Source organism: Xiphophorus hellerii, chromosome 7 (assembly GCF_003331165.1).
Source record: "Xiphophorus hellerii strain 12219 chromosome 7, Xiphophorus_hellerii-4.1, whole genome shotgun sequence".
NCBI lineage: Eukaryota > Metazoa > Chordata > Actinopteri > Cyprinodontiformes > Poeciliidae > Xiphophorus > Xiphophorus hellerii.
In genome coordinates, this window is record NC_045678.1 from 18,856,031 (window position 1) to 18,871,052 (window position 15,022).

At 36.7% G+C, this 15,022-nt stretch overlaps 1 protein-coding gene across 5 annotated transcripts in view; it reads right to left on the bottom strand.

Moving 5' to 3' along the window:
- pkp4 (plakophilin 4) overlaps positions 1–15,022 on the bottom strand; it is an 86,809-nt gene that overhangs the window by 20,669 nt on the left and 51,118 nt on the right. For 3 of the 5 annotated variants that reach the window (XM_032567069.1, XM_032567067.1, XM_032567066.1), the window contains exons 8-12: positions 14,109–14,135; positions 7,319–7,489; positions 3,155–3,365; positions 1,848–1,980; positions 539–752 (exon numbers count right to left, since the gene is read on the bottom strand). In XM_032567069.1, coding sequence (XP_032422960.1) covers positions 539–752; positions 1,848–1,980; positions 3,155–3,365; positions 7,319–7,489; positions 14,109–14,135 — 756 coding nt within the window. The remainder of the gene's footprint in view (positions 1–538; positions 753–1,847; positions 1,981–3,154; positions 3,366–7,318; positions 7,490–14,108; positions 14,136–15,022) is intronic. The other 2 variants (XM_032567071.1, XM_032567070.1) reach the window with 1 other exon arrangement.

Genomic DNA, 15,022 nt, shown 5'->3' on the forward strand with positions numbered 1-15,022 from the left:
TCAATAATGATACAAAAAGAAACTTCTGTGATCTGATATCAGTAATGTTGCTAAAAAATTATTAGATAAAGTTAAAGAGCGGTTTTATTAGCAAAGTCATCTAATCTCTCATCAATCAAACCAACAAGAAACAAAAACTTATTAAATGTGAGAAACTTAATATCTTAGACATTAATACTTGCTTTTTGCTTTGAAAATAAGTATTTTATAAGTAAGAAACTAACTTTGGTCAGTGGTGTTTAAACTTATTAAGCTATGATGAGTTTAGAGATGTAGGGAAATCCATATTACTATGGGATCGAAGTGAAAGCAAAAACTTGCTGCACAATGAAATAATAAAATATATAAAGAAATCTCAAACACTGTATATAAACAGACATTTTAAATATGTTTCTATATGTGCAGAGCAATTGGTGGTTTAATTTAAAAATATATATATTTTGTATTTGTATGTGCAGATTTACTGTCAATGTGACTGTGAACAGATTTACTGTGAATGTGACTGTGAAAAGCAGCTTCTCCACTCATGCTGACCAACCTGTGACGAGCTCCCGCACTTCGGCATCGACCGTCTTCCTCAGCAGGCGGAGCAGAGCGGGGATCCCTCCTGCGTTCCTAACAGCAATCTTGTTTTCATCCATAGCTTTCCCATAAACAAGGTTCCTCAAAGCCCCACACGAGTTTCTTTGGACCTCGACGGTTTTATGGTCAAGCAGGTCCACCAGGTGTTTAATTCCTCCCAGTCGACACACCTGGCAGTAGGGTAAATAAGGTCATGTGTGAATTTCACTCAGAAAGGGATTTAACTGTTTTTTTCTTGTTCAGTTGTTTTTTTAGGGGAGAACAAAAAGCATGAATTTATTCATGCGACAAGAGATTCAGCAGCAAGGATTTTATTCATACCAAACTCAAATTACCTGGAAAAGTAATGCTGGTTGGAATTAAAGCTTTAACCACAGGAGATTACAGGTGGAAAAAAACAGCCATTTCTTCTGTGCACAGAGTGAAGTGAATACAACAAAATGTAAAAAAACAAAGCTACAGCTTTAAATTGAATTGCATGAATTATTCAGTAGTATAGAGAGATTTGACATTTCAGTACACAAAATATACTATTTATACTGAATACATTACATGCATTCTATAAAAAAGCAAGTTTTTCATAAAATTCATCATACCAAAGAAACAAAACAGAAAGGGCTTTAAATGCCCATAAAAATAGTCTAAAAATTAAGAATACTTGTGAGTTTGTTATATTTCTGTGGAAAAAGAAGAAAATTGTTGGAAAAACTCAATTCCCGCCAAATTGTTTGGAAATGGTTGAGTTAATAAACCCAGACCATGAATTAAATAGTAAGAAAATATAAGTCTAAAAAGTTTATGACTGAAATTGGGTGTTATTTTCACAGTTTTTACAGTATAAAGTTTAGTTTGAAGATTGCCGGTTTAAATGTTAACAGAAAAACTAACATTTCAGGAAACAAAATACTAATTATACTCAATATATTTTTTTTATTTTATCAATTTAATTTATCAATTAAGAACAAATAAAAACTTAAATATTTAAAGCTCATTTTTTCTTAGTCTTTTCTTTGTATAAGAATTACCAAATGTTGAACTTGTCCTAAAAGAGTCTTATATAATTTCAAAGTCGAAGCTAATCAAAATCCTGAGGCTTAAAAAATTAACCTTGTTAATATACATAGGGCATTACTTTTAAATATACAATTTGCAATGACTAAATTAACATAAATTAACATAATATAAATAGTTTTAACAATTATGACAGGTTAGGATGAATTAACCTTAAATAAGACACCGTACAACATCAGTCGAACGCCACCCACCTCACTCTTGACTCTATTATCACCAAAGCACAGGTGCTGCAGGTAGGCGGCTGCATTGGCCTGCACTGAGGGGAAGTGGTGCTGCAGCATGTGGATTACCTCCGTTAGCTCTGGGTCACGCCAAGCAAACTCTCTGAAAGTGCAGGTGGGGTAGAAACATATCAGCATGACAACAGGTGCAAAGGAAACGAGGAGAAACATCAACACAACTAGGTGTCTTCTCTCGTTTCAAGAGTGCTAAGGAAAGCAGATAGTTTATGTTTATGAGAGCCCAATTTTGTATAAACTATTGTGCTTGGATAATCACACTAAGCAAAGTTTTAAAGACTATGTAAGGTTTATATAAATTTATTAATGTTTTCCTTTAATTAGACTTAAAACATATCAAAATGTAAGAAAAGTTCAATATTCTAAGATATCATCAAAAGGTTTATTTCAGGTAACTATATGACTGACCGTGTGTCACGACAATCAGAGCCCCGCAAATAACGCTCTTGAAAAACATTTCCATTTGCAAGGCACTTCATTAGGACACCAGTCACGTAAAGAACTGTGATATGTTTCATGAAGCAGAACACTGTAACTATATTTTCAAATGTATTGGTATTTATTGATGCTTTTATTGAACAAACAGTGGAGAAAACAGTAAAAGTAACAATCTCAACAGTAAGGACAGTTTTGGGGGATTTTAAACATCACTAAGTGGAATTTATTGTAACAACAATAAATCAAAATTGTTATAATAATAAATTTATCATAATAAAAGATAAGTGATGGGGTACACAGTAGATCTCTGGATAGTAAACATGAACTTGTCTTTTTTAAAGCTGAATCTGAAAATATAGTCAAGGGCAGAAATTCTAGACCAAATTCCAGTCTGGTGAACTTCCTGAGCAGCCACTCCTGGGTTGCTCTACCTTTAAATAGTTACAGCACTCTGTAAATGTAAACAAAGCCTCTGATGTGCAGGGTCAGGGTTTTACCACAAGTTGTCAATCCAAGCTCTACACATCCACACATCTGTACAACAAGAGCAGACGCAGCACTTCAGCGCCTGTGAGAATCTATTGTGAAGCGACCAGGCACAGTTGAGCCAGCTTAATGGCTAAAGCCATGTGTGGCTATCCAGGGGGAGAGCTCTGTGTTTGAATAGTAAGAGGACACCGGTGTTGACCCAGCAGAACAGGGATGCCTTGTAAGCACAACTAGCCCCTTTGGATGACTTTTATGTGGTAAAGTACTAACCACAAAGTAAATCCAGTGAAAATGAAAACATGACTTGACACTGGGAATGTGACCATGCTTACCTGGGATCTTTCTGAATGCTGTCTATAGAGGGAGAGCGGGGGGCGCCGTCGTCCATGACGATTGTCTGCCGGGCGTAGTTCGAATCGGAGGGCCGGTACTGTGCAGAGCGGTATGGATCGGCATAGTTAGCTGCGGTGTTAAGAGCATAGTTGTTTCTTTGGTAAGTCATGGCACTGCGCTGGCTGGATGTCCTCTGTAGGCTTCCCACACCTGAACCGCAAAAACATAAAGGGAAATTAAACACACACACACACACACACACAACACACAAGATAACAAAGCAATGCAAGACTGGAGTTCTGACCTTTTCAGCTAAACTGAGAGCTTTGTACTCCTGTTATCTTAGAGGTTTTTACACAAAGCTGAAAATACAAACATGTTGCTGCTCTTACAGACTCTGCAAATTCTCAAATGTGGACCCAATTAATGGTGAGGATAAAATACAGCTCCTGTGGTTGCAGAAAGTAGATCCATTGTCCTTAAAAGGCTTTTTTTTTTACATTTACTAGATTGTACTTAGCTTGAGGGGTCCTGCCTGTGTTCAGAGAGCACTTAAGGACCCAACCTGCTTGATAATCCACAAATTCTTTCTTCCCAGCCTTCTTGATCCGTCCCGTTCTTGCATACTTGTACTAATCCAGCTAAAAAGACACCTGAAAAAGCTGACCAGCGCCACAAAAAAATCTCGATTAAAATGACAAAAAATGAACCATCAAGACTAAAAAGAGAAGTTGTATCTTCTTTTAGTCATCTGTCTTCTATTCATTTGCTCCATGTGATATTATAGCTTTATGACCCATTTTTTAAACTGCATAAACAGGCTGGTAAGACTTAGCCCTCCTTCTAACTGAAGCCACGTGATCTGTGACAGCATGCCTGCTGCGCTGGTCAGATCTGTATCAGCAAACCCGAAAGAACTGGGCACAAGCGCCCAAACGCCCCCCTACCAGGAACCAAGACGTCAACTTGTGGTTTTACTCCAAAAACACAATTTCTCGCATCGGTGCACTTCTATGTTCGGCAGTGACTCAAGCCTGCAAAGTGTCCACCTCCCAAACTAAAAACCCCACAGCGATGCAGGGAGAGGAATTCAATGCAACACAGTGAAGCTTTTTTATATTTTTGTCAGTACAACAAATGTATCTCAATAAAGTACACTGAAAATTAAAAATGCATATTATATGCATAATATGATCAGATTTATTAGACACTGAGTAGTTGGAATCCAATGTTTACATGGCCTGTATGAAAAGGCACAAGCTTGCACAAGCAAGTCAAATTAAATTAAACATTTGCTGTTTTGGAATTACCTAAATCGTTCTACTTGCTAAATATCAGAATAATGAGATAACCTTTTATTACTTTCTTCAAAATCAGACATTTTCATGTTTAAAGATTATCATGTCTTTAAACGATTTGAGAAAAATCAGATGACGATGGCTATGTAAGTTGTTCTGGGTTAAATCTAGTACACATGTTGATGTACTTTAAGGCAACACCTCAAACATACTTGTGTGACAGCTTGAGAAAATCTAAAGAAGTCATGAAGAGAACTGACGGACCTCCACAAGCCTGGTTTTTCATTGGGTACAATTTCCGGGCACCTGAAGGTGCCATGTTCATCTGTTCAAATAATCATATGCAATAGGGAGCATGGGACTTCTAAGCTTTCCATTCTGAAAAGATTGTCAAGAATACCCAAAACATTTGAGCAAAGTCATCCAGTTTAAAAAGAAAGTTCTATAATGCGGAAACATTTTTTTGCTAATTGTTTCAGACTTCAGAAAAAAAACAAAACAAAAAAACAACTTGGTTGAAATGACTTCAGTAAGATGCTTCTACAAGTATGCTTTGTGTACCGTAATTGACATGTTGCAGGATTCAGTCCTTGCTTTTTATTATGACGCTTTGGTACAGATGTTATTGCATTTTCACTCTGATATACAATAGTATTCTTTTTGGATTCTGTAATATTGATCTGTCCATGTCCAGCTGCAGCAAAGCCAACACTCAAAACACTTCATGCACCATTCTGTACAAAGTTCTTATTTGTATTTAGGTTAAACCAAACTTGTCTGCAGTTCAGGCAGTATTAAATGCAGTTGCCCAACACTTCTATATTTAGTGAATTTAAATAACAAAACAAATAACTTTTAGGCAATATTCTAATTTCATTGAGACTCAGCTGTATTTTGACCCTGCTCCTAATTTTTCTAAGTTTCACATAATCGCTGCCGTTTTGCTCCAAATTACACAAAGTACAGCAAATGCGTCTGGCAACGGCCAAACAGGCATGGAAAAAGAAATTCAGAGAAAATGATTCATTGAAATATAACAAAGAAAAACCCAGATCATATTGGATTTTTCAAATGAAGCAGCTCATGGAAAGACTGTATCGAACATCCCCTTCAGCTCAGCCTCACTCAATTTTTCTCATCATCTTTGGAAAAACATTTAGTGGATTGTTTTTCTTTTTTAGCTTCTACACAACATCAATAGCATTTATTTGGGAACCTATTTCTCAAAGCATCTTTAGAGTGCCCCGGGTAAGTCTGAATGTGTGAAATGTGTTTACATTTGTATTTTAGCCAAGAAAAAGATAACTGGGAGAGAAAAGGTGGCAGCTGTGGGTAAACTAGAAGTCCCCAGACTCTGTCCCTTTTCAAGAGCTCAGTGTGACATGTGGGTAATGGATTCCTTTCAGGCAGGATGACACATCAGAACCTGCCTATTAACTTCTGCCTCACCCTTTTCTGTCAGACAGTGAAGGGAGAAAGGAAACGTGAGGCAGGGGAAGGGTAATTAGGAAAAAATATAAAGAAGGGAATCCAAAACAGAAAAGCAAAGAAACAACTCAACGTACAGAGATAAACAGCAGACAGACTGTTTTCCCAAAAGGGAGACAAAACAGAACAGTCAAGGCCACTCTCATTAAATGGCTAATACTGGCAAGATATTGGAAGTCAAAGAGAGCATCAACGCCTGATAAGAAAAAGATGTGTTTGGTTTAAACAAAATGCTACAAGTCAAAAGAAATCAAGACTTCCCATGACCTGCATGATAAATCTCAAGACAGTAAACAAGAGAGAGAAAACAGAGGAGCAAAAAAACACAAAAGAACAAATAGAGCTTCCAGTAGATCTGAAAATAATCACGATGTGGTACACCTATAGACCGAAATCAGGTATCACTTTGTTTTGGTTTTACCACATAAGCATAATTGGAAAAAGTTTAAAATTCCTCCCCATGTTTATTTATAACTCAATAGAAAGAGATAACTTACCCTAATTTGCAAGTTTAATTTATTGGACGTAGGTGTTTTATTGCAGAGCAGCATGATATATGAAATTGCAGTTGTAACCACAACACCAGTGGGTGCAATACTGCAAAATAGAAATAGTAATGCTTGTTGGTAATGTAATCACCAAGAAGCATTACTGCGGATAGCTGGTTGTATACAGATTTCTATTGTAGGCCAAAGGTGTATCATTTCTACTGTGTATCATAAATATTGTGCATTCCTATTATACAGTATTATTTTGTGAACACACAGTGTAGGCACTGTACAAGAATGCAGCTGTAGATGGTGACACCAAAGTCAGCCTATGATTCATTCCTTCTATTGTGGATTAAAACTAAAGATCCATGTCACTGTATTTAGAGATTAGTCAATTTCGGTTCAAGAAGTAAAATAGATTAACTAATCAGACCACAAGCGGATCATTCTATAATGAAAATGGATTTGATATATTTGTTGGAGAATAATGAATCATTTTCTCAATTTGTAAAAACACAAAAAATTAAAAGTTTTAATGTCACATTTGGCAATGCAGAGAAAAGTAGAAAAAAAATCCTGACTAATTAATTTTACACTGATTCTAGTTCTTTGCCACTGTTTGTGACTTTGGGATCTTTGTTAAAAAAAACAAACAAAAAAACAAACAAAAACAAAACAAAATCATATTCTTAGCTTTCTAAAAACACAAACTCATCTTTTCCAGTCTCATTCAGAGTATTGTGCAGGGGCTCGACAAATTGTAAGCAAGTCATTCTTCCCATTTAACAAGATTATTTACCGATTTAGTAGGCTTAAGGTGTTTACACTTCACGGATTGTTAGCTACTATCCTTTAGAGATTCTCTGAAGAAGACAGTTTGACCAACCTGAGCCGCTCCTGTAAAGGGTCCCCTGCTGGGTGTGGCTGGGGCTGCGGTACAACGGACCCCGGAAAGTCCTGTCCTCGTATATGGGTGCGATGTGGCGGTCTGGGGATATGGTTGACCTCATGTCCTGTCCATGGTGGCTGTGTTGACTGGCATAGGAACTCCGTATTCCTGCAGAAGGAGGAGAATCATTAGCAGGTAGATAGCTGGCATGATCAGTTTGCAAGTAGCACAGTTCTTAAAGAGGCAGTGTGAAGTGACAAAATTTTCCTCCTGTGTGTTAATGAGCAACAACTAATCACTATAAATTACTTTAATCTCATCAATCTGCTTATAAAGCAGGTAAAAGGGAAGAAACAAAAAAGAATAAAAGTACTTAATAACGTAATAAAAATACTATAATTTAATTCCTGCCACTTTTTGCCCTGCCCTTTCGTGAGTTACAAGATAAATACTGAATAATTTGCAGTACACAACCTGCCTCCTTTTCCTGTCTTTACAGGTAATGCCATTGCTAAAAAGCTGTGCTATTTACTGAATGACAAAGTTGACATTGATCACCACAAAGCAATAATGCAATCTTGGGGAAAATATCAAAGGACTAATGCTCTATAAGAGTATCAAAAACCAGAAATGTTTCCTATAAAATTATTTCAAAAGTAAGAAATTGTTTCTTTTTAACTTTTAATATACTTGACAACTTTATGTAGACAGCTGTGAAGTGAACATTTACTTTGTTAAAAATACGATTCATAAGAATTTGACGTGATGATAGGATAACTAAATGAATGTAATGTAAATTAGGGTTAGAAAAGAAACAGAAGTAGAAAACATGTTAACCTGTATCTGAGAAGAGCACAACAGCTACAACAGACAGATCAAAGTCCAACAAGCCATAGGTTTCACAGGATTTTGTTGAGACATTAGTGTCCTTTTCAAATGTGGAGGTGATCTTCAGAGAAATTAAATGAGAAAGTCCAAGATGGGCAATCAATGAATTATTTATAGGTTTTACTGCCAACTTGTCTGGCTCTTCATATCAATAATACGGTATTGAACCTAGAATGTTTTTACTTCAGTTTTGAATAAACAATAATAAACCAGTTCAAAAGGAGATCTTGTTCAGATCTTACTGTCACAACATAAAAACACTAATGCATTGGTACATGGATGTGATTATTTGGCATCAAAGTTACTGTGGAGCAATCAGTGATGCTTGATTATATTACACTGAAATTTACTAAAATGCAGTTTACACAAAACTTTGTTTTCCTTTAGAGACACAATGTAAATTCATATTGTTAATGAAGAGGCAATAAATGTTTAAAGCTTTAGGGCTGCTAATTTGAGGAGAGGAAAAATGAAAACCACATGCCTGATGTGAAATAAAAAAGTGGCTATAAAGATGGTTTCTTTTCTTCTTTCTTCATTTAAATCCAAGTAAGCCCACCCAATGCAAGTGATCTCAGCGCCTATGTTTGTGTTAAGCCTCACATCAATGGAGCTCATAAAACTGTGAACCCCCCTGGATCACTATACAGTTGGCAACTTACTGCTCATTGCACATATCGAGAGCCGCAGACATCACTTGGGTCCTCTCCAGCAGCATGAATTCAGCTGCAGACTGTAACTAAACACCAAGGCTACCATGCAGAACCAGCTAAATGAGGGAGTCCTGTCACAACATGAAACTAAAGAATTAATAAATACGGATGTTTGTCTCCTTGTGGACTGGGAACTCTTGGGGGAAGGAGAGCAAAGCTTTTAGATGAAAGTAGTGGACCGTTTTGTTGGTGACCTCTGAGGTCTTCTAAAAAACAATAGCTCTACAGGGAGCTTAGGAAAATTGACTCCAAAGATAATTCCTGTCTAAGCAATAAAAGAACAAAGAATAACTTGAATTTGCTAATAATGATTAAAATGATAACTGTGGTCTAAATATTGAGCTGGCCATGAACTACCAGCTGTGGGTTGAAAGTTTTGTGCTTATATAATATATTTTTTTAAAGGTTCTGTTGGCTCTAATGGCCTTTATTTGAAAGTAGTTCGACAGGAAATGAGAGACGGAAAGACATGCAGCAAATGTCGTCAGGCTGGGAATTGAACCTGCGACCACCACCATGAGGACTAAGGCCTCAATACGTGGGTCGTGCTTAGCCCCTGCGCCTTGTGCTTATATTTAAATAGTCTAACGCAAGTAATTCAGCTTCGACAAAAAAAGACTTGAAATGCAGCACGTGGAAGATGAGTACAGTGCGGACAAAAGGAGATGTACATGGTCTGCAATAATTCTGAAGTAGGAAATGGGCTTCAAATTATGTTTGGTTGTTTCTAGGGGCCCCACAGCATGCCAAGTAAACATCCCACATACATCATTATGCCACTACCACCAACATAATCACTGATACAAGGCAGAATGAATCCATGCTTCTATGTCACTATGACCAGATTCTGACCCTACCGACCTAATGTTCCATAAAACGAAACGCATCAGACCAGGCAACGTCTGACAGGTTCTGGGCTCAGAGGTATCTTTCCACATTCCTTGCTTGAAATGAGTGGCTACTTGAACTACTGTTACATTTCTATCTTCTACAACAGCATCAATTTCACATACATTGCAATTAGATCTTAGAAATGTTGGATAACATTGTATTGCTTAACTCACAGTAGGAACAAAACTTACTGCAATAAGTATTTGGATTCCTGTGATTATGATAATGAACTACACATTGCAGCTCACCGAACTGCTTTTTTGCTGTCCATTTCATGTTTAAATAGATGCTGCCTTAAATTAAATTAAAAATATGTTTGAATGCAATCCAAATTTTAAGTTTAGAGGGTTTATGGATTCCCAGGGAAAAACTTTCTTCACTTTTACTGTTTGGGACAGTTAGGAACTGCTTTATGGAGTAATTTATATTTTTTCTCTGCCCAGTGCTGTGGCAAACTAAATAGTCAGAGAAGTCTTTCACTATGTGGTACTGCTCACAATGAGGAGTAGTTGCAGGTTGGCAGGAAATCAGCAGCTCTGTTGTTCAAAGGTTTTTTAGGGGAGCAGTGGGTGGGGGTAATGAAAGACATAAGAAAAGGCGGATGAATCAAAAAGCAAAGCAGAGAAGAATATAAAAGGTGGTGGAAAGCCGGGGGTGTGAGGAGGACACAAAAATAAAAGGAGTGTTAATGAGGCCGTTTTGGACCACCAAAACGTTCTCATTCATTGTAAAAGCCTGTTTAAAAGGATGGCTGTTCAGACCTGGTGGCAATATACATCCTGGGTGATCTAAAGAAGAATGAATAGGATGGACTGAAGATGTGTTCAAATGCAGATCTGGACAACCCGTCAGGCCATTAAGGTGATTTAACACATTTCAGGACAGCTGTGATAAGATCTGGAAATCTGTTCTAGGCATCAATAAAATACCTAGAACAGATACCATAAAAGAAGCAGGGGCAATTAGGGCATCTCAGAACTGAAATGTCATCACTCTTTCTGTACAATAAACTCAACATTTTAAACCATTTGAGCCAGGGTAAAATGAAACCAAGGTGTTGACAGGATGTTTTTAAGTTATGGTAATAAACATAATCAGAATTTTTACACGTTATCTAACTAATAACTTGACAAACTGGTACTGCTATACTGCAAATTAGTATATTCAACACAGCACTAACTGTGTTGTCTTGATTGGTGTGACAAAATATTTGTGTAGACAAGGAAGTTGTGTTGAAAACAGCCGATGGTGAACTGATGCAACATGAGAATAAAGAAAGGCTTTAGCGTGCGTCTTTCAAGCTCTGGCAACACGCAGCTCTTTGTATATATACAAAAAAAAAAGCAAAAAAATAAATTATTTGTATATATACAAATAATTTATTTTTTTGCTTTTTTTTTTTCTTCTCTCATATCGCTCCTGTTACATAACCCATCTTTCTAGAATATAGGCAAAATAAATCCGACTAAGATGAATATAAAATCTGTTCATGTCCATATAATAAAAAAGATCAAGTTGTATATACACTCTGGCCCAAAAAGTTGGCATTTTTACCCTTCTTGTTGAAATGATTGTGACATTAATTTATTCAAACATAAACAATTGAATAGCTTATCAAAATTATTCAACTTACTAATAACTGATATCATTACCATATCATAGTGAGAATTAAGCCACAACAAAAAACAGGAAGCACAATTTGACCTACTCTATGGGCAACATTGGTATGTTTGGACTGAAGGAACTTTTCAAAGAAGCAAGGAAGTTTGTTAGAGCCATTATTTTTCAGCATCTGAACCTTCAAGTCTTGATCTCTTTCTTTCAGCAACTCCATAAAGTAGCCACATTAAAATAGCCCATCATGAAACTAGTCTATATGCCTTATTTACTCTATTCCCCTGATGGAAAGGCTGCAGTCACCTCTAAACGCATCTGCAAATTCTCAGGGAGAAATAACTTTCTGGTGTCTGTTGAGGATGAATGGCCCACATTCCTTCTGTGTTATTGTCATTTAATTCTCCCCCCTCAGCCCTCTCACTGTGGCGTTAACAGATTACACTTGGCAGAGACTGGATGAAAGGCGCTGGTGGCTTGGCGCATGCTAGCTTTGGAGAAACAGATACAGCTGGATCCATTTCTCAAATATAATATTCACAAATCCTGCCAGACCAGCAAATGCTCAGCAAATAAAAAGGGGAAGGATTACCAAAATCTCACTACACAAGAAAGTAAAAAGTAGCAATAATAAGCTGCAGGATGGTCAAAACTTCAAAGGCAGCTTCTCTTGTCAGAATGAGAGAGGAGATATGCTATTTCCTCTTTCCCCCGTCCCACTCTTCTCTCCGATGGACAGAAAGTAATGAGCACATTATTAGGGACAATTTGTCTTCATTTTCCATTCTTCAGCAGGAAAGGGAAGCTATGACATTCTACAGGTTACTGTGCGGGCAGTGAGACCAGGTGGGTGGTGGAGAAAAAGAAAATGAGAGGAGAGAAGGAACACAAAGGGGTAGAAAAGAAACACAAAGCAAAAAATAACTTTTAACAGATATAATTTAGAAAATTATGAAATGAGTGATAAAATTTTAAAAAATTGAAGGACTAATTTCTGAGTAAAAACATCTAGTTTTGGGTCATTTGGTGGCTTTTTGCAAATACTTGCAATTTGGATGATGTGATCATTCCACTTCCGATTAATATGGCCCATCAAACACGGGACGGGTGACAAATTACTGTAATAAAGGCAAAGTGCAGAGGGTGCTTTTGTAGAAATTTAAATAATAAAAAAAAGAGACGATGGAAATAGGATAGGAGTTGAGTAAAATGAAGAAAAATAAGGAGGAGAAGAAGGAAAGCACAGAAGAAATGTCTGATCAAAAAAAAAGCTGGGAAGGACACTGTGGCCCCTCCATTAAATTTTTTTTTTTAAATCAACTACATTTGGAGAAAAAAATTAAAACTAATTTATTTGGAGTACAGTGAATCCTTGTTTTTCGCGGGGGTTGCGTTCCGAAAAGAACCCATGATAGGCGAAATCTGTGAAGTAGTTACCTTTTTTTTTTTTCTAATTATTATACAGCATAATTAAATACTCTACATTGAAACCAAACAAAACCTGTTTTCAGGCCCAAGCATTTTTTAACAAATATAACGCTTTCTTACAAATCAGTACAGTAAAATAATCATTTTAATCATCAATACGAAGTACAGTGGGACAAATTGTGACTCGTGTATTTCACTGTTCCTCTGACTGTGACACTGCGACCTCACTCCGCTCTCTAGTGTCTTTTTCTTCTGAAGCCTGTGGAGCAGGTGTGTTTTTTCGAGAGAAGAACATAGCTCTCGATAGTTGTTGTCGCTCTTTTTTTCTTCTGGGCAAAAACATTTACCAAAATTTGCTGTTTTACGTATATTTAAATACCGGAACGTTATTGGCACCCAGGTAGAGAAGAAGAGCGGAGACAGTTTAGCCAATCAGGACACAGAATACAATGCACTGTGAAAAAAAACTGCACAAAAAAATCCGCGAAGCAGCGAGGCCGTGAAAGGTGAACCGCATTATAGCGAGGGTTCACTGTATAGGCTAAACTTTTTGCCTATACAGGCTTTTACTTTTACTAGTAAAAGTAAGCTTAGAATACTCCTTCAAGACCTCAAAAAGGCCAAAATGCTTACTTTAAAGTCAACATAAAAATGAAAGGAGACAACACGTTAATAAAATTAAAACCCTATAAAAGAAATATTTATTCACAGGCTCAAAGTCTTACTTGAAAACAATAGTCCATGTAAACTCAAACAGAGGTAAGGCTGGTTTCCTGAGCCATACATTGAGATTAGCTGATTGATATAATAGTCTTTCTAAGAAAAACTGAAATTAAGAGAAATAAACACCTGAAACATATCACTCTGTGAGAAATGAATCTGACCTTCACTGTTTGTCCTCAAATAAATGACAGTTTTGTTTAAATTGATTGCAACACCCTCTCCGGTATTTACTGCGTTGTCAACAAGACTTAGTCAACTAAAATAAAATAAAAGCTCACGTAGAATTGATTTAATATCACCTGTGATAGTTTTGCACAGCCTTGCAGTACAGATTAGACACTGAATGCATATGAAGTGCATCTCAGGCTAATAATGATACGAGTGACACTCAGACATTTACTGATGTCCTGTAAACCTGATAAAGACGGCATATAGACCGATCATGAATGAAAGACACCAGTGAAGCGGAACTAACATCTACACAAAAGACACATGAAGATGAGAAATAGACATTACAATCAAAGTTTCACCTTTAATATCACCATCAATTAGGGCATCTTAGGAAATCCCAGGCAGCATGAGGTTGAGAAGGAAAAAAATGAATTATTCGCTAAACAGAATATTTCCTGAGAAGGAGATGGGCTTATCCTCCCAAGAGAAAATTGTAATTAAATCAGAATCAGTATATCTGAGGGTGGCAATTATCTGTATGAGAAACATAGTTTATTGCTCTTTTCACTGCAAGCACCTACACTAGTAATTGTAATGAAAACAAAGTTTTGATTATCAGAAAATGTTATGCAACACATTTTTAAAAGAATATTTGTTCAGCCTGCTTTGTGAGCATGAAATTAATTCGAGTGTGAAAGCAGAGCATGAACACAGGCAGGTATTTTCCTGTTGGTTTGACTCCAGATAAGGACCAGATATGAATCAAGGTTCATCTGCCAGCTCTCATTTTTGCTCTAATCTCTTACAAGGATGACACGTACAAACCAGTTTGGGCAGGCATGTTTTTCCAAAAATATCCTGATCCGTTCCTGAGAATAAATTACGCAAACGCTCAAAAACAAGAACATTCATTCTGTTTGTGACACAAAATTGATTTGTAGTTTATAGTGTACATGGGAACCATAATGTTAGCCTTAAATTGACGTCAACTAATATCTCAAAAACTAACTCTAAACAAAATAATATTTATTTTACTCTCATTAGGACCAGGCTACTAGACCCCATAGGCTGCATTGGTGCCAACAAGGGAAGTGATTTTCTCCTAATAAGGTAATAATCCACAACCAGACACACAGAGTTAGTCATAAAGTCTCATCTTTCTTACCCCAATCAGTTAGCTTCATGCTACTTACTCCTAAACTCATAACATTTCCCTAAAATGTAGAAAACCACAGATGCACATAAGAAAGCAGTGTGTGAATGTGTGTGAATG